The following is a 25,343-nucleotide window of genomic DNA, read 5'->3' on the forward strand; positions in this document are numbered from 1 at the left end:
AGAGAGAGAGAGAGAGAGAGAGAGAGAGAGAGAGAGAGAGAGAGAGATGGATGAATAGGCCATGTGCTAAATGACCTTTCTTGATTCTGATGACCTCATGGGATAGCTTAGCATTTGGCTGAGGGCTGATGATGAGACCTTTGGCTGCTTCTGTCAGGCTATGTACATGATATAGTGCAAAGGAAACTTGGTGCTTTGAGATGACAAGCCAATTCCCTTGTTGGTCACTGAGCAGGAAGAGCAGCTCACTGGACTTTTAAAAAAGGGAGTAGCTCTGTCCTTGACTCTTCTTCTTTGGACTTTCCGTGTGGTAAGGCATTCACTTGTGAGGGTCAGGAAGGTGCAGCTTGCCCACCTTTACCCTGCCTGCTATTTGAGCACATGGCAACTAAAGGCTGTGTGCTGTCTAGGTGAGCTTGATCTTGGGCTTAGGGCTGCCTCTTCTGAGCTTCTTCTTTTCTTCCTAATCTTTGATAAACAAATATTAGTCCTGAGGTGAATGTATCCTAGCCCAAAGGCCACCTTGCGAGTTTGAGAAGCTTGAATACTCTGGTTCCTCAATTGGTACTGGCTTTAGTTTGAAAGAATCTTTGGCACTTACTCTAGCACTCTTAGAGAAGACTGTGTTGTTGTGTTTGTCCTTTGTTCTCGAAGAGGACCATGACACCAGGGAGTTGATGACATGACTTGTAATTGACTTTGATTTGAGTGAGGGAGAGCTGTGCAAGGTCACCAGCCTCACTTTCTCCTCCAGAGTCATCTGGGTCCAGTGGTGAGATACAGATCAGGATGACTGGAGATGGCTCCAGATGCAGTGGGAGACCCTGGCCTTCTTAAGGTAAGGTCTTTTCAAGTTCTCACTTTGAGCGAGACAACGTCCTTTCAGTGAATAGGCCTCTTTAAAAAGTGAGTGAAGGGAAAGCCCCTTTAATAAAAAAAAAAAATAAATAAATGGCAGGGGAAGACCCTCAGGGTTGCTGACCAAAAGAGAAACAGTTTCTATTTACATTCACTCTGAGCAAGGAGGGCCCAAAAAGTAACCCTGGTGACTTTGCACAGATCTCCTTCACTCAAATGAAAATCAATTGCAAGTCTTGTCATCAACTCCCTGACATCATCGTCCTTTTTGAGAAGGAAGGACAAATACAATAACCTGGAGAAGATAACCATGGGCTGCATGATCATCCTTATCCTGACCTGATTCACCAGATGACAGACTTTGAGGGAGATAGTGCTGAGTGGAAGGGAAATGTAAAATACTTAATCAGTAATCCTGTAAAGTGTTTCATATTTAGATTATTTTAAGTATCAATGTACTAGCAGAGTAAAATAATGTAGTAGTTAGTACTGACACTTAATTTCTTTGTCTTTCCTGGAAGTTAGATGATCCCTTCTATGGTATGTTGCATATTCATGTTTCTGGTAAGGTTTCAACCCAACCTACCTTGGTCATTGTTTGGGACCTGATTGGCTCAGAGTGAATGTAAATAACAATTGTTTCTATTCTGGCAAGAAATTCTGAGGGTCTTTCCCTCCCAGATTCATTTTTTTTATTAGGTAGAAGAAGCCATTTTCTGCCTCATTTCTTACCTAGCCTTAATCACTGAATGGACATTGCCTCAGACAAACTGAGACCTAGTCATCCTGATCTATAACTTGGCATTGAACCCAAATGACTCCAGAGGAAAGAGTGAGGCTGGTGACTTTGCACAGTCCAATCTCACTTAAATCCAATTCACCTGCAAGTCACGACATCACCTCCCTGATGTCATGGTCCTTTTTGAGAAGGAAGGACAAATGACAAGGACAACCAAGGTCTACCTTGTCAGCCCCAGGCATAGTAAGCTTCTCTCATCCAATACAAGCCAATCTAATGGAAGTTAATCTAATCCAGTCCAAACCTTTGGCACTGTCAATCACCCTCTCCCGAGATACACTTTCTTCTCCATGATTTCTTAATATGACTCTCTTTGCTCTGTTTCTACCTTTCTGATCACTCCTTCCTTCTCTGTTTCCTTTGGTAGCTCTTCATATAGGTCATGCCCATTTACCATGGGTGTCCACAAGGGTCTGTCTTAGATGCTTGTCTTAAGTTTTCCCTCTCTCATCTCATTTGATGACCTCAGTAGCTCAAATAGATTCAACTATCAACTCTACGCAGATGACTCTCAGATTTATTTGTCCAGCCTTCTCTCTCCTGAACTCCAGTCTTACATAACCGATTGCTTATTGGATATCTTGAACTAGATGTCCTATTGACATCTTAAAGTCACCTGTCCACAACAGAGCTCATATTGTTTTCCCTTGAACCCTCCCCTCTTCTAAACTTTCCTGTTACTTTCAAGCATACCACCATCCTTCCAGTTGCCCGGACTTGAAACCTAGGTGTCATCTTTGACTCCTCATTCAGTCACCCCACATATCACCTTTGGGGGTCGTAAGCCAGGTCCTAGTGGGAAGGCCTGGCAATAAAGGAAACAAGCACATTTCAAATGCCTAAGATGTGCCAGGCACTTTATGTAGATTTTTTCATTTGATCTTCCCAACAACCTTGGGAGGTAGGTGCTGTTATTATCCTCATTTTACAGTTGAGGAAGCTGAGGCAGATAGAGGTTAAGTGGTTTGTCTAGGGTCACATAGCTTTCAAGTTTCTGAGACTAGCTTTGTACTCAAGTCTTCCACACTCCAGGCCCAGCACTCTACCCACTGTTCTACTGAGCTGCTTAGGTGATGGCTAGGATACCTAGAGTGCCAGTATAACTCTTTCTCACGAGCTTTTTCTCAAACTTTTCAAGTTTGCCCATGGGCCCACTGAGTATACCACTTAGTTCTCAGTGTCCCCATTCTTTTTAGGTACATTATACTAAATTAGTTAAACAGTGTATATGTATGTGGTGGTTACGGGGGAATGGGGTGGAAAGATTAAAGGTAAATGATAAAGAAATTCATATCTATTTGATGTTTGGCATATGACTTATACTTGCTGATACTCAAATCATCTTAGCAGAAAAAAATGGGTATGATAATATTATGCAGGCATGAATACATCCTGGGCTGAAAGCCAGAGGCGGATTTGAGTTGCAGCTCAGCCCCTGATGAGCTATGTTTGACCTTGGGCAAACCATTTCATATCTATGAGCCTCAATTTCATCACCAATAAAATAGGCATAATAATACCTCTATCCTATTGAAATGTGAGTATACATATGAAAGCACTTTATATGCTGTACAGTGATAAATGAATGTAAAGGATCATCATGACTTTAAGATGTCAAGGGTCTATGATTTTCCTGATGTGAGAACCGCCTGTACTGAGAACTTCTCTACTACCATAAGGGCTCTATAACTCATTAAATAAGTCTTAGAAAGTCCCCTGAGGCTCAGAGAGGTTAAATGACTTTCCTACAATCAAATAGCTAGTAATCAGCAGAAGCAAAATTTGACTCCAACAGTCTTATGAGATATAGATAGAACTTATTATTAATTGGAATTTATTTGGTCTGAATTATCTGGATTGAGTCGAATTACTTCAATATTCTACTTCAGCTGATATGTGAAAACAACAGTTTTTATTTCCTCTAACTTCACTTTCTTAGGTTCTTTGACAATATTTTTTACTTTCAGACTTGGCCCAGTCTTTTCATTAGCTAAGTTTAAACTAAGAGCTAAGAATTACTGCCAAAAAACCCCCAATATACATAATTATTACAACAACATAAATAGAAGTAAAAAGAAAAACAACCAAAACACTTCTAAACATTGTATAATTGTAGTGACTGAGCTTGGTCCTAAAAATGAGGAGAGAAAATATACATCCCTCCCTCGTTTGCAGAGTTGGGCACTATGGGTATAGAATATTCCATATACTGTCAGATTAGGTGGCTCTGTTGGTTAGTTTTGCTGAATCCCTCTCTCCCACCCCCACCCCATTTTCTTCTTTGTTATAAGGGGAAAGATGTATGGAATACACATTTTATATAGCGCCTACTATGTGCCATGCACTGTACTAAGCACTTCACAAATTTTATCTTATTTGATCCTTAATCAATAAATCAAGGGGCAGCTAGGTGGCACAGTGGATAGAGCACTGGCTGTGGAGTCAGGAGGACCTGAGTTCAAATCCAGCCTCAGACTATTTATCACTTACTAGCTGTGTGACCTTGGGCAAGTCACTTAACCCCATTGCCCAGCCCCCCCCCCCAAAAAAAATAAATCAAGAAACATTTATTAAATACGTCTTAGGAGCCAGACACTGTGCTAAGCACTGGGGGTACTAAAGGAGGCAAAAGACAGTCTCTGCCCTCAAGAAGCTTACAATCTAATGGGGGAGACAATATGCAAACAAATAGAAACATAGCATATAGGAGATAATTAATATCTTCATTTCCCAAGCAGCCAGTGTGTAGGAGTGAAGACAGTGGTGAATGGTGAGAGTGATCTATGGCTGAGGCTTGGCTGGATATAACCAGGGATATGATAATGAGGCATAAAGGAGGACAGTGTAGATTTGAATTGCTTCCCCAAGAAGTCAAGATGGGGAGAAGAGGAGAGAATGACTAGGGGAGATGTTCAGGGGAGATGGCCTGGGAGAGAATCGAGGGGTTAAAGGAATAGAGATCATGGTGTGGATGAAGAATTCTGTTTTGTAAGGGAAGGGAAAGGGAGAGGTCAAAAGAGAAGCTCAGATAAGAGGATTTTGGAATTCTTGAACATAGAAATGGTACATCTGTGGGAGATGACAAGATCAAATGTGTGATTGTATTTGTGTGTGGCTGAGGTGGGGTGGAGGAGCAGCTCATGGGAAGTGAGTAGGTTTAGGAATTGAGTGTTTAGGGTGTTTGAAGGAGAGCAAATATTTATGTTGAAGTTCCTTAGTATGAGGACAAGAGCTGAGGAGGAGAGAAAAACTGAGTCACGTACCAAACTCATTGAAAAAGGAGGGGAGTGATCTGGGGGTATATAGACAACATCCACCAGGATTCTGATTGGGTAGTAGATATGACTAGCAAAATTTTCAAAGGAAGAGAAGTTATTGAGTGGTGGAAATAGAGGGAGGGCCCGGAAAAGTCAATGGGGAGCATAACCACCTTGTGAGGTAAGTATTGTTATTATCCTCATTTTACAGTTGAGGAAACAGACAAACAGTAGTTAATTGACTTGCTCAAGGTCACACAGCTAATAAGTGTCTGAGACTGGATTTGAACTCAGGTCTTTCTAGACTCCAGGTCCAGTGTTCTATCCACTGTGCCACCTAGCTGCCTATGTTATGGAGGATGACTTATAGGGGAGGGAGAAAGGATATATTTGGAAATGAAGGTGACGTAAAAACGAAAGATATCAGGAACATTTTTAAAATTACTGTGAAAAATTCTAATAAAAATACCAGAAACATGCAAACAATTAAGACTGAATTTCTGAATCTGGTTTTAATTGTTATTTGTTCTTCCTTCTCAAAAAGGACCATGATATCACGAAGGTGATGTCATGACTTGCAAGGGAATTGAATTTAAGTGAGTTAGGCAAAGTCATCAGCTTCGCTCTTTCCTTTGGAGCCATCTGGGTCCAATGGCAAAATATAGATCAGGATAACTGGAGATGGCCTGGGATGTATGGAAGACCTTGGCCTTTTTAAGCTAAGGTCTCTCCTACGTGTCAGTTTGCCTGAGGCAGTGTCCATTCAGTGATTAAGGCTAGGTAAGAAATGAGGCAGAAGATGGCCTCTTCCACCTAATTAAAAAAAAAATCAATCTGGGACAGAGAGACCCTCAGGATTTCTGGCCCAAACAGAAACAGTTGCTATTTACACTCCCTCTGAGCCAGTAAAACCCAAATGATGATGGCCAAGGTAGGCTTGGGTTGGGACCTATTGCTGGCACATCAATGAGAGTCAGAGTAATTTAGGTTTAAGGCATGGTCATTAAAAAAGAAACCGAGCCTGTAAACCCCAAGATATCTTGTGAGGTTTCAGCAATCAAAATTTATATTTCTTTGGGCAGAGCAACCAGAGGTAAGGGTATGATTACCTATGTGGACAGAGGGAGAGGAAGGAAGTAGGGAGAAAAGGGAATGAGAAGAGGGAGGGAGAGAGAAGGAAGGAAGGAAGGAGGAAGAAAGGAAGGAAGGAAAGAAAGAAGGAAGGAGCTGCCTTGCCCAAGTGGGTATAGTACACTGTATGAGATTTATTAGCACTAAGCTACAAATTACTCTTCTAACTTGCCATTCAATCTCTCATTCACCCATTCTTCATAGTCTACATTTTAAAATGTGACTTTTCATCCTTTTTAAAAATTTATTTAAAAAATACAGTTCTATGTCTCTCTCTCTCTCGCTCTCTCTCTCTCTCTCTCTCCCCCCCCCCCCAGTTTCTTCCAGGGTTCATTACCTCCCTCTGTTTCCATAGCAATTTCTCTCTGATATATTCACATTTCAGCTTTGGCTGGGATTCTTCTCTTGTTGTTTGTACTCTCTTTTGATACTTTCTTTGAAGTGAGTGAGAGGGTGATGAGAGAAAGACAGACGGCAAAAGAGACAAGTTGACCTGGCATAGATCTAACAGTAATTCATGGGATGAAAATTTTATGAATACAGTATATTTAAAAAAATAAAGTTTTGATTCTTTATTCCAACCCCCCCCCAATTATTTTAGGCTAAAATATCTGAGCTCTACATTTTAAGCAATCCATTGACATGCAAGAGTGTGTACAAATGGGTAAGGGGACTCAAATCACGATATATGAGAATGGTTGGAGGCACTAGAGATATTAACATACTGAAGAGATGACTTAGCAGACAAGATAATCATGTTCCTCAAATATTTGGAGAGTGGTCATGTGGAAAAGGGATTGGACATTATATGGTGTACTAAACTAGAAAGAGCACTAGTGTCAGAAGACTTGAGTTTGAATTACTAGTTTTCTACTTACTAACTATGGCAGGGCACATAGTAGGTTCTTAATAAATTCTTGTTGAGCTATAGTTTACTTATCTGTGAAATAGAGATGGTAACTTCTGTACTACCCACACCACAAGATTGTTGGGAAAAAAATTATTTCATTAACTATAGAGTACTACATAATGACTTACTCTTATTTTGCTTCTTTTGGAAAACCGATCTGGGAGCAATGTGTAGAAGTTACAAGAAGGCCAATGTTGGTTTAAAAGAAAGAAAATAGCTTTCTGATTATTAGAGCTGATTGGAAATGGAGTAGGCTGTGTAATTAGGTAGTGAGCTTCCTGTTACTAAATATGCAAGCAGATGCTGAAGAATTACTGATAGGGGAAACTGGAGAGGGATTTATTCCTTACATTTTATACGGGAGGCCAAGTGCTAAGAGAGCTGGTCTTGAAACACAGACAATCTGCATTCAAATCCTGCCCCTGACACACTGACTGGGGGCAAGTCACTTGACCTTTAAGCCTTCTAGGCAACTTCTTGAGACCATGAATTGCAGAGAAGGTAGTGACCTACTTGAGAGAGGGAGTTTTCTCACCTGGGACATCATGATCTAGTCCCTATCCTAATTGAATAAGCCAATAAACATTTTTAGTGCCTACTATGTGCTAAGTACTAGAGATATAATTAATAAAAACAAAGTCCCTGTCCTCCGGTAGCTGACAATCAAATAACGGAGACAACACACAAAAGGAGGCAGGAACCCAGGGTTTAGGAGTATAGAACATCAGGAGATACCTGGTGGGGGCATAGACCCTAGTCCAATTCTGCCTGGTATAAAGGAAGGCATTGGGAGGAGTTTGGTGCACCATTCTCTAGCCTTCTACTTAGTGGGCTATCCCTATCCCTACATTTTTTAAAGTATTGTCTTAGCCTAAAACTAAGGCTTTAGGAAGTTAACCAGACACAAAAATCACTTTATTTATCAGGTAAAATCGATCTTGAAGTCACTAATTGTTAAACTTGTATCATATATAAACCATACCCCTATCCTCCCTTTTCTCTCTTTCAAGACCAGAAGGCTGGGAAATTCCTGGTTTGAATTATCCACACAATTGCTTCTGCCTCCCACCACCCATCCATATGCTTTTTTTTTTAACCTATGACAATTATTTGGGGAGATTTGATAATAACAACGTTCATTCAGTTTTACTTGCAGATTCTTGGACAAGGAAGGGGCTTTGGAGACCTTCTGGTCCAAAAGGGATATCCTCAAAAATATTCCCATCAAATATCCATATAGTCTTCACTGGAATATCTTAATTGAGAGGTTGCTCCCTACCTTATAAGTCAACTCAATCCACTTTTGGCCAGCTCAAATGGTTGTTTACCTGTGTTGAGTCAAAATCTAACTCTCCTAACCATCAATGTCAAATTCAAATTGAAAAAGATCCTTGTGGGCCCATATTGACTCTGATCCTTAATGAGGATTATTAACCTGGGGTCTGTGAACTCAATCTCTCTCTGTCTCTCTCTAAAATGCAGTATACATATATATTATATGTATATATAAGTACACATATATGTATATACACATATGAATATATGTGTATAGATTATATATACTCATATAAATTGTATACATATACATATAAGTTGTATGCATGTATATATACATGCATATAAAGCTATATTTTTAGCATAATTGGTTTCTGTTGTAAACTTATGTATTTGATTTTATGCATTTAAAACCATTACTCTAAAAATGGATTCATAGATTTCACTAGGTTGCTAAAAGCCTGTATGATCCATTTTGTATCAATGGTTATATATGCAAGTGTCCCATGGTCTTTAGGCATTTTACCAGATTGTTCAGTGGAATTGATTCACTAGTCAGAAACAGAGCTGGAAGGGACCCTTAGAGGTCATCTAATTCAATCCTCAGATTTGACAGATGAGGAAACATAGGTCCTGAGAGATTAAGTGATTAGCTGATGGTCATGCAGGTAGTAAGTTACAGACGTAGGTTTTCTACCTACGGAGGTAGGTCCCTGATTCCAAATGGAACATTTGTTTCCACTATTAGACATAACCATCTAGGGACTTTCTAATAACATTTTCAATGAAAATGAGTTCCTTCTGAAGTCCATTCTATGAATCAAGATTACATAACTGCAACTGGGGTTTAGTGGAAGGATCACTTGGTCTGAAATAAGAAAACTCATTTTGAATGATTTTGATTGACTCATCATTGATTCAGTCAACCAACTACTGCACAATCTGCTGACACAATAAAAAATTCTAAAGATCCCAGGGACTAGTTTAGTCAATCCTATTATGTGGAAAAAACCATAACTTTGGGATAAGGACTAGTTGCCCCAGAACAAATTAGAATTCCCATTTTTAGATGGACACTCCTTTGTAATGGAGGTTAAATGGTTCTTCAAAATATATTGTGTACAAAACAATTTTAATTAGTTGGTTTCTATGTTGGTCTTTATTATATTTTGTTTATTAAAGGCCAAAACTTATTTAAGCAGATAATAATCATGAATAGCAAAGAGCAATGGATCCCTTTAAGAGAATCTGAAACAAAAGTCAATAAATTGGAGGTGAACGCACATGTTCCCATTACCTGCTGTCCATGGTAAAACACAGCAAGGAGAAACATGGCCATCAAAAGCAGGGAGGCCTCCTTGGTTCCCAGGAAATCTCTTCTGTAGAACAAAAACAAAATTAACACATGATCACTAATGATCACAGAGACATCAGTCTGAGATCTGGAAGGGCCTGAAGAATCTAGAATTGGAGGACAGCTTAGAAATCATCTAATATGACTCTTCTGTTTGATAAATGAAGAAACTGAGTCCCAGAGAGCTGAACTGGTTTGTCCATAGTCAAAGCTGGGCACGTAGTGCAAAGATCACTGGATTTAGAGTTGGAAGACCCCAGTTTGATTTCTGGCTGTCAAAGATCCTTCCTCACTCTAGTTGTTTCCATACAATCAGTCAGGTATTAAATAGAACTGGCAACTGAACTTGGGTTTTTCTCACTCCAAATTTAGTACTCTTAAAGGACACTGTATTGTTGATTCATCTTCCCTTACCTGTAGGCAAGTAAAATGATATTAGGCCATTTTATAGACAGGGGAGATCAGAATAATCAAAAGAGCACTAGATTAGAAGTCAGGTGGCCTGTGTTTGTTTTCTGTTATTTGTTTTGTTTCAGACATTTTCATGTCTGACTCTTCTTGACCCCTCTTTGGGGTTTTCTTGGGAAAGATACTAGAGTAGTTTGCTATTCCTTCTCCAGGTCATTTTACAGATGAGGAAACTGAGGCAGAAAAGGGTTAAGTGACTTGCCCAGGTTCACACAGATAGTGTCTGAGACTGGATTTGAACTCAGGAAGAAGAGTCTTCCTGACTCCAGGCCCAGCACTCTATCCATTGTGCTGCCTAGCTGCCACTAAATATTTGTATAACTTTGAGCAAGTCACTAGGCCTCAATTTTCTTAGACTCAAATTTCCTTATCTCTAAAATTATAAGTGTTCATAGGATCACAAATTTTGAGAAATGGAGGAGACCAATCTATACATGAAAAGAGGATCCTCCTAAAGGCCGCAAGTGATAAATCAGCATTCACTTGAAAATCCCCAAGGAGGGGGAACTATCCACTTTTTAAGGCAGTCCCTTTTACTTTTTGGACAATTCTAATTGTTAGGAAGGAAGGTTCCCCCTTCCCTACCTGGCCCCCCCACCTCCAACCCCAGATCAAACCTAAGTCGACCTCTTTGTAACTTATACCCATTGTTCCCAGTTCTGCCCTCTGGGGCCAAACCAAAGAATTATACCTCTCCCTTTCCCTACCCCAGACACTTGAAGATGGCTGTTGAGTCTTCTCCATATTAAACATTCCTAGTTCCTTCAACCAATCCTCATAGGACATGGACTCCACCATTTTGATTGGTGGACACTAGCTTTCTAGACACTAGCTTACTAATATTCTTTCTTAAAATGAAGTGCCCAACTGAACACATTTTGAATTTTGGTGGAGCAAAGTACAGCGGGATTGCCATCTCTAGATTCAAGGATGCTATGCTTCTCTTAATGGAGTTCCATTCTACATCAGATTTGTGGCCTTCATGTCACGCTCCTAATTCATATTGGGTTTACACACAGCTAAAACCTCCCAATCTTTTCAGAGCTGCTTTCCAACTCTTCTCCTCCCATGTTGTATTTGTAAAATTGATTTTTTGTACCCAGGTGTAAGACTTTACATTTATCCTTATTTCAGTTTCAGGTCAGTTGTTTCAGTTGTGTCTGACTCTTCCCGACCTCATTTGGGGTTTTCTTGGCAGAGATACTGCAGTGGTTTGCCATTTCTTTCTCTAGCTCATTTGTTATGAGGAAACTTAGGTAAACAGGGTTAAATGACTTACCCAGGGTCACACAGCTAGCAAATATCTGAGATCAGATTTGAACTTAGGCAGATGAGCCTTCCTGACTCCAGGCCTAGTACTCTATCCACTGCCACCTAGCTGCCCTTTAATCCCTATTGAATCCCACTTATTCGATTCATCCCAGTACTCTAATCTCTTAAGGTCTTTTTGGAACCTGATTCTCTTATCTATGGAGTTAGCTAGCCAACCTCCTCCCATCTTTAGGTCATGTGAAAATCTGACTAGTTTTCCATCAATGCCTTTATCCAAGTCATTGATAAAAACAAAACAAAACAAAGCATTAAACAACACAGGGTCAACCATTGAACCTTGGGGTATTCCACTAGTGATTTCCTGCTACATTAACAATGAATCATTAACACCTTCTTTTTGAATCTGGCCATGCAACCAATTCTCAATACTTCTATCTTTTAGTAATAGAGGTCAAATATACTCCTGAGTTGCAACCCACAGCACATTAAAAGGATAAATCAATCTATTTCCCCTTCATTTTATTAATTACACATATTACATACATAATAAAGAAGAGAGATTATGTGGGAGATTGACTTCAGAAGATAAATGTGAAAAGGAATAAAACTTGCTCATATAAGAAAAGGCAACATGTTGAACTGGTCTGAGTCATAGATTAAAATTTAATACATCTGGGTCCTAACCCTGATTCATTTATTAACTATCTTGAGCCAATTTTAACATTCCAACATCAGAAGTTGCATATTACAGTTAAAGGAACACTGCACTGCAGTTAATATAGTGCCTGGCACTTATAAGTTTGTTTTCTCAACCTGACTTGACATTCCGCCTTTTCATCATCTACTAGTTGTACAAATTTTCCTCCTTGTGGTTTCAGTTTCCTTCTGTCTCTCTGTCTCTGTCTCTCTCTGTCTCTCTGTCTCTCTCTCTCTCTGTCTCTCTCTCTCTCTCTCCTTCCCTTCATATCCCTTCTTTTCTTTCTAGCTTGGGCCTCCTGATCTCACCTGGGCTACAAGCATAGTGGCCATTCACAGGCCTGATCCCAGTTCTGATCAGCACAGAAGCTTTATCTGTTCTAGTTTTTCAAACTGGGCTTGTTATCCCCTCCTAAGGTAGCCTGGTAACCTCTCACTTTCCTGGGCTTATCACATTGGTGCCAGGAGGGTCACTAGATGCAAGTGAGGTCACCTGATCAGCTTAATCCACTAAAGCTGAGAACTTCTGAACTCAAGTGATTCCCCAGTCTCCCTAGCCTAAGGGACTACAAGAGTGTGCCACCATGCCCAGCTAATTGGCACAGTTTTCAACAAATCACTCAAGCAATGTAATACAGTTATATCAGAAGAAAGTTTTCCTCAGGTGTCACAGAATCCAAGAATCACAGAACAACTTTGAGTTGAAACGGAGTTTAGAAGTCATGGAAGCCTAGCTGTACCTGAACAGGAATTCCCTCTGTACTTTGACTAAGAAGTGGTCATCTGCCACCCTCCTCCCCACCGCCTCCGATATCTGTAGTGATTTGGAATCCACTATGCCTTCCCACTCCAACCTGAAGGCATTCCCATTCCACTTTAGGATAGATCTAATTATTAGTAAATTTTCCTTTAATGTCTCCTTGTTGTAGTCAGAGAAGAATAGTCATGACACATTATAACAGGACATTTAGCACAAGAAAGCTATTGATGATAGCCTAACCAACTGTAATTCTGTTATGGCAAAGAACAAATTTCAGTGGGCAATATTCTTAGACTTATGAACTCATAGAGATAGAAGGGAACTTAGAGGCCATCCAGTCTACCTTCTTTCCCCCTTATCTTATTTGAAGGGAATTATATTTTCATATTAATTGATATGACATATGTAATGAATATACTAATAATTTAGATTTCTCAAGAGCTGCCTCTCTGGCTCAGGAGTCAGAATTAACAATGCTGCTTGAAATGATCAATCAAACCCTTGACAATGCTCTTACTCACTGCATTCTTATGCCTGTGTACTGTAAATGAAGTGAATCAAAGATTGCAGAACCTGTTCCCTTCATAGAACTCTAATCCTATGACCCACCAAGTAATGACCCCCAAAGACTTGAGTAATAATTTCTCCCACAGGACACCAGAACTGTTGTATGGTTTTCCACTTTGGGCTTGCCATGGGAAACTACTCTGGCCCTGGGAAATGGTTGTTTGTGATCCATTTCCCCCCCCAACCCCTTTCCATTGTAATTTATGTATATAATCTCTGTCTTCACTTTAGCAAGGTGGAATTCTAATCAGGAGAATTCCCAATTTGCAAATCTGTTCCTCATAATGAAACTAATTAATTACTGACACTTTGTCTCTGGTCTGCTGTTTTCATCATTCTCAGATTAGAGACTGGCTCAGTAAAAATCCTGTTAAGACTTACACTTGAAGAAACTAAGCCCACAGAGGTTACATGACTCACTGACTGACCCAGCCCAAGACACATAAGTAATATACTTTGGAGGCATGATTTGAACCTAATGCTATGATGACAGTCAGTGGTCTTTGGATGATACCTCTTCATTTCTGACATGAGACACAGAAAGTAGTTCATAGTACAATTGAGTATCACTAGGTCCTAACCCTGTTGTGTGAATTGTTGTGGCTCCCTGGGGGCTCTGGGGTCTCAGGTACACACCCAGAGGAAATATGGTCTATTTGTGTTCTTTCTCAATGAACAGGAAAAAAAATAACAACAATAGTTAACATGTATATGCTTTTAGGTTTGTGAAACAATTTATAATCATTCTCATTTTATCCCCACAGCAATGTTGTAAGAGAGGTACTATCCTTATCCCTATTTTAAAGAAGAGAAAATTGAGACTAAGATACTGTCACTTGCCTAGGGTCACACAGCTCATTGAGTGTCTGAGAAAGGATTCAAACTCAGTCCTTCCTGACTCCAAGTCCAAAGGCCAGAGCATATGTCAAGCTGCTTCTTGGAGTGTTACTTATTATGTTTGTTTGATGCTGTAGAGGAGGACCATGTTATCACTGGGGGGGGGAAAGGTCAGTGGTAATGACCCTCCATGTTCAGCTGGCCCTCCTGGGGCAGTGACCGTAACAGAAGGACCTAGGCTTCTAGCACCCTGCTCTGTTAGATCCAAAATATTGTTGTTCTCTTTAAAAACATTCCTTCTGATGCTGTTCCCAAGGATGTGCAGAGGAACTGATCTACCTCACAAGCATTCTTCTCTTCACCCTCCCCGCCCTTGGGAATTTGCAAAGGCTAGTCTGCCATATGATACAAGTTTATGCAGACACACACCACTGTAGTGACACGGAGGCAGCCTTCAACACCCTCTCTCAGATCAAGCAGAAAGGGAGGCAGGGCTTTGAGGAAGACAATACTTATTTAAGCACCAACAACACCTCAAGCAGCCAAAGGAATTCAGAAAAACACTAGAAGAAGAATTTTACTTTTAAATGTTTTAATTTTTTTTCTTTCTGCTTTTCTCTTCCAGTTCAACTCAGAATATAATATCTTCCCAGGGTAAAGTAGTCCAGGAGAACAGCTAACAGTGAAAGATTCTTAGGAAGGCATGGCCGGGCTCTTTAGAGAGGCTCAGAATACTTCCTGGAGAAAACAATAGACTTTAAACTTTCATTGTGTACAAAGGGAAAATCTGAAAACATGATGGGCAGGGAGAAGGAGAGAGAGAGAAGAAAAGAGAGGAGAGGAGAGAGGGAGAGAGAGGGGAAGAGGAGAGAAGGAGAGAGAGGGGAAGAGGAGGAGAGGAGAGGGAGGAAGAGATAGAAAGAGGGAGGGAGGAAAGGAGGGAGGAAGGAAGGGAGGAGGGAGAGACAAAGAAAGACAGAGAGAGACAGACAGAGAGACAGAGAGAGACAAAGAGAGAGAGAGAGACAAAAACAGAGAGAATGTGCCTGTGAATGGTCAGTCTGGAATTTTTGACTTGGTTGACTTCACCTTGTGTCCTATTTCAAAGAAACCCTAATCCTTTCCCCAAACATCCATTCAGGGCCTTTAGGAATAGTAATCCTAAGGGACAGTTAGGTGGTGTAGTGGATAGAGCACTGGCCCTGAAGTCAGGAGGACCTGAGTTCAAATCTGGCCTCTAGACCAAACACTTGACACCAGCTGTGTGACCCTGGGCAAGTCACTTAACCCCAATTGCCTAAGGGGGAAAAAAAAAGAAATAGTAATCCTGTACTCTTCTCTGTTGAACAATGGTTTTGAACTTCACAGGCATCCAGGATGGGGAACTGGACAGATTTCAGAAGTCATCTAATACCTGGGGTCTGTGAACTTGCGTCTTTAAATATTTTGATAACTACATTGCATTTTATTTTATGAATTTAAAAACATTATTCTGAGAAGGGATCCAGATTGCCATTGGGGGTTCATGACACAGAAAAGTTTAAGATCCCCAATCTCAATTTACATATGAAGATTCTGTGGTGCAGAGAGAGGACACGATTGTTGAAACTTCCTTACAGAGAAAACTCAATTGGGTTTGATGGTTACTGAGTGGCATTGGGTAAGGTCCAAAATGAACCCGTTTTCATAATAAAGTCTGTCCTTAGGTTCAGGTCATGGCATAATTTGAACAATATTTGTATTGGAAAGGTTGTTATACGAAAAAGGAATTAATAAATTAGATTCGTCCTGCTTGGCTGTAGAAGGACAGAATAGGAGCCATGGATAGAAGCTGGAAAGAGTCAAACTTTGGCTTGATATAAGGAAAAGCTCCCTAACCATTAATTATTATTATTATTTTCTAAATCAGATGGTCTGCCTCAGGAGGTATAGGCTACTGTCAATCAATCAGTCAATCATTAAGCATTTATTAAGCACCTACTATGTACCAAGCCCTGTATTAGATATGGGGATACAAGCACAAAGAATGAAACATGCTCCACTTTCATGGAGCTGGCAGTGGAGGCCTTCAAATGAACTCTGGATGAGCACATTTAGGATGTGACCAAAGATACTCGGGGGGTTGGTCATGATGACTTCAGCAGTCCCTTCCAACTCTGAGATTCTGGATTGTGTGGGTCTTTTGTACTTGACTCTCAGGACATTCAGAATTGTAGAACTCCAAACTTAGCAAAATGTTCTATTCTTTGGGAGATTTGGTTAATCACATAGCTGGTGACTCCTTATGTCTTCAATTGAACACTACAGCTGCATCTTTGGGGAAAGCAACCTCTAACCCTTTTCTCCCCATCGCTGAAGAAACTTGAGTCATAGATGCTTAGAGCTAAAAGGAACTTCCATAGTCATCCAGTCTACCCTGCGATTTGGTTTCAACCTACCTTTCCAGCTTTATTTCACTGCATTCTGCTTTGTATACTTTACTTTCTAGACAAGCTTTTCTATCTCTCCTGCCTCTGGCATTTGCCCACTCTGTCGTCCATACCTAGAAAACAATTCCTCCTCCCTCTCACCACAGCTCAACACTATACTTTGCTCTCTTGAAACCAATCTCAATCTTCAAGGTCTCTATCTTCCATGAAACCTGTTCCAAATGAGAATGATCTCTCTCTTCTCAAATTTTTTTAGAGCACTTTGGCTACATCTCTTGCTCTTATCACATTCTATCACTTATTATACCCTATTCATGCCTATGTCTTATTTCTTCTATTTGACTGTAAGCTCTCTGAGGGGAAGGGCTAAATAGATTATATTTACTAGCACCCAGCACGTTGTCCGCACATAGCGAATGTTTAATAATTGCTTGTTCAATTGAATTGCATTATTTGTGAGGATGCTGGTATGAAAGACATTCAATATAGATTTTTAGCTTGTTAAAGCTGGCAGGGACCTTAGACAGAAATGATGTAATTAAGATCACAAATGAGCACCTGAGGCAGGACAAGAACCCAAGCTTCCCAACTCTTCCCACTATACGTAGCTGTTTCCTAAGCCCCCAAAATCTATTTTAGCTCTTAGTTTCATCATTGAGCACTGCATTATGCATGCTGTCTGTGAAAGAGTTGGACTAGGATAGGTAAAATGATTAAATTCAGTAAACATTTATTATGTGTGACATACTGTGCTAGGTGTGGGGATACAAATACTCACCTGTCCTCAAGGAGCTTACATTCTTTTTTTTGGGGGGGGAGGGGAGGCAGAGATCCAACATGTATACAGATCAGTAAATTCAAATAAATACCAAGTACAATAACTTCAAGAGGAAAAGAATGTAAAGAACTGGGGGCATTTGGAAAAGTTTCATGTAGGAGTTTGAACCTAACCTGTGCTTTAAAGGAAGCTAGGGATTTGAAGAAGCAAGTTTCAAAAGGGAGTGCTTTCTAGACATGGGGGGACAGCATATTCAGGAAGAGAGTAGGAGTTGGGGTAGGAAATCGGGCCTTCATCTCTTAAGTATATGTAATAACCTGCTAATTAATCTCCCTGCTTCAACCCATCCTCCCTCTCCAAATCATTATCCACACAGCTAACAAAACTCTCTTCCTAAAGGACTAATCTGGCCATGTTACTTCCCTGTTCAGTAATCTGTATGACTTTCTTTTGATTCTGTCATAAAATACTAACTCCTCGGTATGGAATGTAAAGTCCTTATGATTCAGATTCCAATCATTCAATCAACAGACATTTATTAAGCACCTACCATGTACCAGGCATGATGCCCTCCAGGTTATCCTTCCAGATTTATTTTATAATGCTCCCCTTCATACACTGTATTCCAGGTGAATTGGCTTATTGCTGTTTTTCAAATCCCATATTCATTTTATATTCTGCCTCTATATCTTTGCAAAGACTGCCAATCAATCAACCCACAAGCATTTGTTAAGTGGTTGCTATATGCCAGGTACTATGATGCTCTCTAGCATAGATACAAAAATAAAAGTTAGCCAACAAATACTTACTATGCTCAAAGCACGGTGCCAAAGTACTGAGTAATGGATATTGAAAGAAAGGCAAAAACATGGTCTTAATTCTCAAGGAGTTCTCATTCTAATGGGGAGATAACATGGAAACAACTACATATATACAGTATGCAGTATAATATGGAAGAAAATCTCAAAGGGAAGGTACCAGCAGGGGGCCATGGGAATGTTAGTTAGTCTTACAAACATGGAATATAAGCTGAGTCTTGAAGGAAGCCAAGTAAACCAGGAAATGGAGATGAGAAGAGAGAGCATTCTAGATGTGGGGGACAGAGTTAGGAGATGGAGTGTTCTGTGTAAGGAAGATCAGTGTCTCTGAATTATAGAATGCATGGTGTGACACATAGTAGGCGCCTGATGGATGTTTATTGATTGGCTGATTGAAAGGCATTAAAGCATAAGAAGACTGGAAAAGTAGAAAAGAATTATGTTGTGAAAGGTTTTAAAGGACAAACAGATGGTTTTATAGTTGATCTTGGAGGTAATAAGGAGCCACTGGAATTTACTAAGTGGAGAAGTGTGTGATACTGTCTGACCTACATATGAGGAAGATCAGTTTGGCAGCTGGGATGGGCATGAGTGGGCAAAGACTTGAGGCAAGACCAACCAGCAGACTATTGCAATAGTCCAGTTGTGACCTGCTGAGGGCCTGTATCAGGCTGAGCTGTGTAGCAGTAGAGAAGGAATGTTCACGAGAAATGTTGTAATGATAGAAAGAACAAAACTTGGCAACAGATTTGATAATCCAGGTGAGTGCAAGTGAGGTAGCAAATATGGGTAACAGGGAATGGTGGTGCCCTTACCAGTAACAGGAAATTTGGGTTTTGGGGAAAATATGAGTTTTGTTTTGGATATGCTGAGTTTGAGATGTCTATGGGTCATCCAACCTGTGACAGTAGAGGTTAGGAGAGAGGTTAGGACTGGATAAACTTATCTAAATATCATCTGCATAAAGAAGACACCTGGCAAGAAAATATTAATGAAGGTATGCCAAGGTAGACCTTTAGGGGATACAGACAGTTGGTGAGAATGACCTGGAAGACAGGTAGGAGAACAATCAGAAGAGAGCAATGTCAAGAAAACCTAGAGAGGACAGAGTATCAAAGAAAAGAAGGTGATCAAAAATTCCAAAAATGAACCGCATAGAAATCAAGAAGGACGAGGATTAAGAAAAGGCCATTGGATTTGATTATTAACAGACAGTAACTTTGGAATGAGAAGTTTTATTTGAATGATGAGATTAGAAGCCAGCTCATAGAAAGTTTAGAGCATAGTAAGAGGAGAGGAAGTACTAATTATAGATACCTTTCTTAAGAAATTTTGTCATCAAAGGAAAAGAGATATAGGATGTTAGTTATTGGGGATGGTTGGATCAAGTAAGAGCTTTTAAAGAATGGAGGAGACATGGATGTGCATGTAGGCAATAAAGAAGAAGTCAGTAGTCAGGGAGAAATTGAAAATTAGGGATAGAGTGGGATGGATTGGAATGAAATGGGATTTAGAGTTCATATGCCTTAGCAAGGAGAAGGAACACTTTTTCATGAAGCCCAACTATTACTTACCAGAATTTAATTAACATTTTCCTCACAAAATATTATTAATAATGATAATTGCTACCATTCATAGTTGGAAAGTATTCATATTTTTAAAAATCAGTTTTATTGGCATATAACTAGGCAAAACAATTTTCTTTATTACTTCATCTTTTTTGTGAATTGCTCCTTTTTCTTTTTGATTTTCATAATTCAGGTTTCCTTCTTTTTGCTTTTTAAAATATATCATTAGCTAATGTTCTGTCCATTTTATGAGTTAAAAATAATCTCATTTTATTAATTAACTCATTTATAATTATGTATCTTTTTCTTAGATTTTTTTAGCAATTTCTATTTTTGGTTTATTTGTTGTTTTTCTAGTTTTTTTAGTTGTATGGCAAATTTATTGATTTTTTTCTCTTTTTACTCTTGTGGATTAAAATGTTGAACAATATGCATTTTCCCCTAAACACTGCTTTGGCTAGACCTCAAAAGTTTTTGTATGTTGCCTTAATATGTTCATTTTCTTTAGGACTATATCGTTTCATTTGCATTTGAGTTTGCATTTTTTCTTCATGTCCCCTTATTGATTATAATTGCTATTTTATTGTAGTCAGTAATGGGTATACTTGATATTTCTGCTTTTCTGCATTTGTGAGGTTTTTTTATATGCTAGCATATGGTCAATTTTTAATAAAATGTCAAAGAATAGATATGAATGCTTCTTACAATTCCCATTATGTAATAATCAGAAGTCTATTACACCTAACTTCTCAAAAATAATATTCAAGTCCTTAATTTCCTTCTTGTTTATTATCTTTTTCTTAGATTTATCTAGGTCTGAAAGGGGCACTGTGAAATTTCTATTAATTATTATTTTCTTGTCTATTTGTCCTTATAGTTTGATTGTTTTTTTTAATTCAAATTCTATGTCATTCTGTGCAAATATTGGTAGTGTTTTCTTATCTATGCCACCCCTAAGCATAACGCAGTTTAACTATATCAGTTTTCATTGTTGCCTTGTGTGAAATTATGATTATTGCCCCTGGCTTTTAAGATTTATTTGAAGTCCAATGGATTCCATTCATCCCTTCATTGGAGAATGGAAAAAAGTAGAAGTACTCCCTAACACATAGTTAATGTTACATAAATGTTAATTTTCATCATCATCATCATCATTATCATCATTGCATGGATATTGAGTAGCAGAGTTTGCATAGGTCCTCTGACTCCTGGTTACCCAAGTCCTCTGACTCCAAATACAGCAAGCTTTTATATGTTTCATGCTATTTCTCTTACAGGATTGATACCTCATGAACAAATGTTTATCGATGTCCACTCTATGTACTTGGCTGTAGATATAAAATCATCTAAATGACAGAATCCTCAGAAAAGCAAAGAAACTCCTAAAGATTTAGTCATCCATTGATTAAAGGAAATCCACAAGATGCAATTAGTTAATTCATTGGAAATGGACACATCTTACAAGAAGTCCATGTGCCAGTTGACTTGATTAATGGTGATGACTAAATAGATGATTTATGGTGCTACTGAGTTGAGGAGCTGAAAAGCTCTTCCAGTCTTTTAAAATTCTTTTTAGTTTATAACAAAATGTTGGTCAATAAAGGCCCAGACAATTAATTGGCCTCTAAGTCAAGAAGAATCTGAAAAAAAGATCTAATTGTCCATTCCTTTCACACTCCAACATCATCAGCAATAAACTTGGTATTATGTTTATTTTTGCTCCCATGGAAGAGAATTTAATTACAGGTTTTCCTGTGGATCCCAAATAAGAAACTGGCATTAAATTTCACTGCCAAGAAACTGAATAATTACATGAACCTCTCTTTCCAGTACTGAATATTCAAGGACTCTAGGGAATGAAATGTCATTTCTTAAGAGGTAGCTGGGGGGTGACCTAGTTTAATATTATCATAAAGTTGAATTTATTTACACATATATTCATAGAACCAGAACATTTTCAAACTTGAAGACACCTAAGAGATGATTTAAACTCAGCCCCTCATTTTGAAGAGGAAGAAACTGAGGCCATGGGAGAATAAATAATTTGGCCAGTATTTTGTCCCCCCTTTCTTACTTCCCCTGATCCCCCCTTACCTGATTTTGAAACTTTTTTATCTTCTTGTGAACCCATAGAATCTCAAACATCTCAATCTTAGAGTTGGAAGAGATCTCTGAACTTGGAGTCAGGAAGGTTCAAATCCTATCTCTGCCACTTAGTTCCTATGTGACCAAAGGCAAGCAATTTAACTTCTTCAAGGCTCAGTTTCCTTATCTGTCAAATTAGTATATTGGACCAGATGACCTCTAAATCTATATCTTTATAACTCTATAACTTTATAACTTTATAACTCTAAATCTATGATCTTTTCCTTTTTCATTTCTTGGTCAAATTAGTCCTGAAAAGAAACGCCCTTTACAGAATCTCTGGTAAACCATCATAGAGCCATTACTCAAAGACAAAACGTGCTGGGGACTTAATCACTTCTTGAGGCTGACATTGGATTTTGAAGCTGAGCTATTATTCCACCCAAGATTTTAAGTTTTGGAATCCCAAAGTTGGATGGATTTTGAACTATAGAATTGAACAGTAATTCAAAAGACCATTGAGTCCAACCCTTTAATTTGACACATGAGGAAACACAGGATCAGCAAGTGATTCGCTCAAGATCCCAAGTTCACCAGTAGCATAGAGAGGACAAGGACCTAGATCTCTTGCCTGTTAGTTCAGTGTTCTTCTTCTTAGAGATGGCTTCATTTAAACTCTGCTTATACTTTTAGATTTTACAGCTTTATAGTTTTACATATTTGGTACCTGTTTGCAAAGAAATAATTCCTGTTACTTGTCCCAAAAGCTCCTGTTTAAATCTCAACGATTATCTTCCAGTTCTCTTATTTGGTGATTTGGTGAACAAGAGCATATTCATGCACAATTAAAGCCATTTATGCCTTATCAACATCATTATTGTTATCATTACTGTTATTCTTCCATAAAGGTCTTGCTATGATGCCTCCCTGTGATGTGAAGCCAGCTCTGAATTCTAAATGGCTATGGTGAGGATGAACAAAGTTTGACAAGTCTAATAATAATTTTATTTTTGTCCCAGACCTGTGATTTCATTGTTGCAGGGAACTCTAGTAAAGAAACTCCCTCCACAATGCATTTTGGCATCTGCTTTGCAATTTAATGTTATACAGAGTTACCAGAGGAGTGAGAGGTCAATTGACTTGCCTGGGGTCACATAGCCGGTATATCAGAGAAAAAGTTGAACCTTCATTTTCCTGACTCTGAGATGGGCTCCACTATGCTGCACTACTTATCTGACATTTCTATGTTTTAAGTGTTATATAGTGTTTTACATGCGCTCTTCTCTGATAGCTCATAAATATGACCCTGTGAAGTGGGCAACCAAAATATTATTACCTGCAGGTTCAGAGAGATTAAGTAACTAGGGAGAATTATGCAGCTAGGAAGTTCCACAGTTTCTTCATCTGTAATTGAGTGAATTAGATGGAACCACTAAAATTCCCTGCTCTAAACCTGTGATCCTATAATCCTATGAAGGAATTTGTGAGTTTAGCCACCCTTTAGGCAAAAAGAGAATCAGATCATGCATATGGTTCCTGAAGCTGCAGGAATAGCAAGGAAATAAAACCATCATATAGGTAACAAGAGGCCTGGACTTTTTTCTCCACCATTACTTCAACTTATTTGTAGCATTCAGTTCCATTAGGAAGGGAGTTGTTTCTCTAACAACCTCAAGCCCATTTATGTTCTAGAGGTAAATTTAATTCCTAGAGTAGGATATTAATGCCGAGGGTCTTTATGGCCTTTTGGGGTGACCAATGAATTCATTGGAATGCTGCGAGTTTGCCTCTTTAGTAACACCAGGTTCATTTCTCTTCCTAGGGGAGTTTAAATCACAGAAATGACATCACAAATCTAGAGGACTATGGAGAACTGAGGAAAGGTAGGATTCATTGAAGAAGAAAAATAATTGCATTGTTATTTATGGGTTTCTTTGAGACCTTTATATCTTTTGTAATTCTTTTTTTCATCTTCTGTGAAATAAAAGCTATTCTATACCTAGGATCCCTATCTACCTTGAGTGCTTATATGGGACCTGGGGTCCATTCTACATACATGTGATACATTCTGAATGGACCTGTGAATTCATTAGTTAGGGGACTCCCAGATGAGGAAATACCTTCTACCAAAGCACATTCCCTCTCCTTTTCTGCAATTTATTATGATTCTGAGAGAATTGCATAGAGTGTTGAAATGTCAAGTAACTTGACCTTTGGTCAGACAGTATATGTTAAAAGTGGTACTTGAATTCAGTTTTTCTTGGCTCCAAGGCCAACTCTCTATCCACTATGCCACACTGCCTAAGAGAGATGATTTTGGACTTTGTTCTAAATGAAATGCAGTCTTTGTAGGCCAAAGTTTAGAGTACTGAGTGAAGAGTTACACTCATACAACTCTATGAGTTAAGTAGTATAACTAATATATTTCCCACTTTAGAAATGGAGAAATTGAGGCTCAGAAAATAAGTGATTTGCTGATGGTTGTATTTCTAGCCAGTGTCAGAGTCAGGATTTGAACTAAGATCTTCTGAATCAAAGTTCAGCATTCTTTCCTCTATAGCACATATATCTCCTCAGCCTTCATCTGTCCAACTTGGACACCAATCTGGAGATTGTTTCCCTTTTGTGATTTCACTAGATTCAAAGTTGCTTTTCTGTAGATATTCTCCAGTTTTGTTAAGACTTTATTGAAGGGAGGCCACTAGAACCTTATGTAGTAAGTCAGGTGCAAGTGTACTGTGATTTTGCTAAATTTCACACTTAAGGATTTGTCCATGAAATCTAGTAGATATGCATCTCATTGCTCTCAGGAAAAGAAGATTCCCAGTAAGGTTACCCAGGCATGCACTAGGCAGAAAATCCTTGGGCAAATCTTTACTGACATTCCACTGTGATCAAGTGACTCAAGACCTCCAACTCAGCTACTCCTACAGTTCAAAGACAGAGAAGACCACAAGTGGAGTTTTTTAGAACTCCTTTGTTTCAGAGGATATAAAAATGTAGAACTAGCTCCCTACAGTTCTGATCTTGTCAAATCAAAGACTCCAAGAGTTTCAGAACATACACACATGGAAACTTTGTACCACTGTGTGCTATGTTTACGTGCTAAAGCCTTGGTTAAGTCTCAACTTTTGCTACTACACAGCACCTAAATGATGTAATTTCCTTAGCACTCTGGTAGCCAGTCTCAAATCACCAGCAGAATCGGCCTGCTAATAATTACTTGTAATTATTTCTATCTCCAGACCACCTTAGGTGTCCTAACCCACTGTATTCCCTCCTTGTCCAACTACACTGCTTCCTAGTTTCTATGCTCCGTAGGGTGTAGCTGCCCAACTTTTCTTGCTATTGTGTGTCGCTGCCAGTAGTCTACTCATAAAACATCAAATGCAGAATGTGACTGTTTCCATCTACCATCTTTCCCATGATTAATTAGAAAACATTTACTGCACACTCATGACTGTGTGCCCAGCACTGTGCT

The 25,343-nt window shown here is 39.1% G+C and overlaps 1 protein-coding gene across 1 annotated transcript in view; it reads right to left on the reverse strand.

Moving 5' to 3' along the window:
- The window catches only part of LOC114030674 (adenylate cyclase type 8), a 361,242-nt gene that overhangs the window by 52,478 nt on the left and 283,421 nt on the right, over positions 1-25,343 (reverse strand). The window contains exon 13 of the mRNA XM_027845528.1: positions 9,528-9,606. Coding sequence (XP_027701329.1) covers positions 9,528-9,606 — 79 coding nt within the window. The remainder of the gene's footprint in view (positions 1-9,527; positions 9,607-25,343) is intronic.

Source organism: Vombatus ursinus, unplaced genomic scaffold (genome assembly GCF_900497805.2).
Source record: "Vombatus ursinus unplaced genomic scaffold, bare-nosed wombat genome assembly UNPS02014973.1, whole genome shotgun sequence".
NCBI lineage: Eukaryota > Metazoa > Chordata > Mammalia > Diprotodontia > Vombatidae > Vombatus > Vombatus ursinus.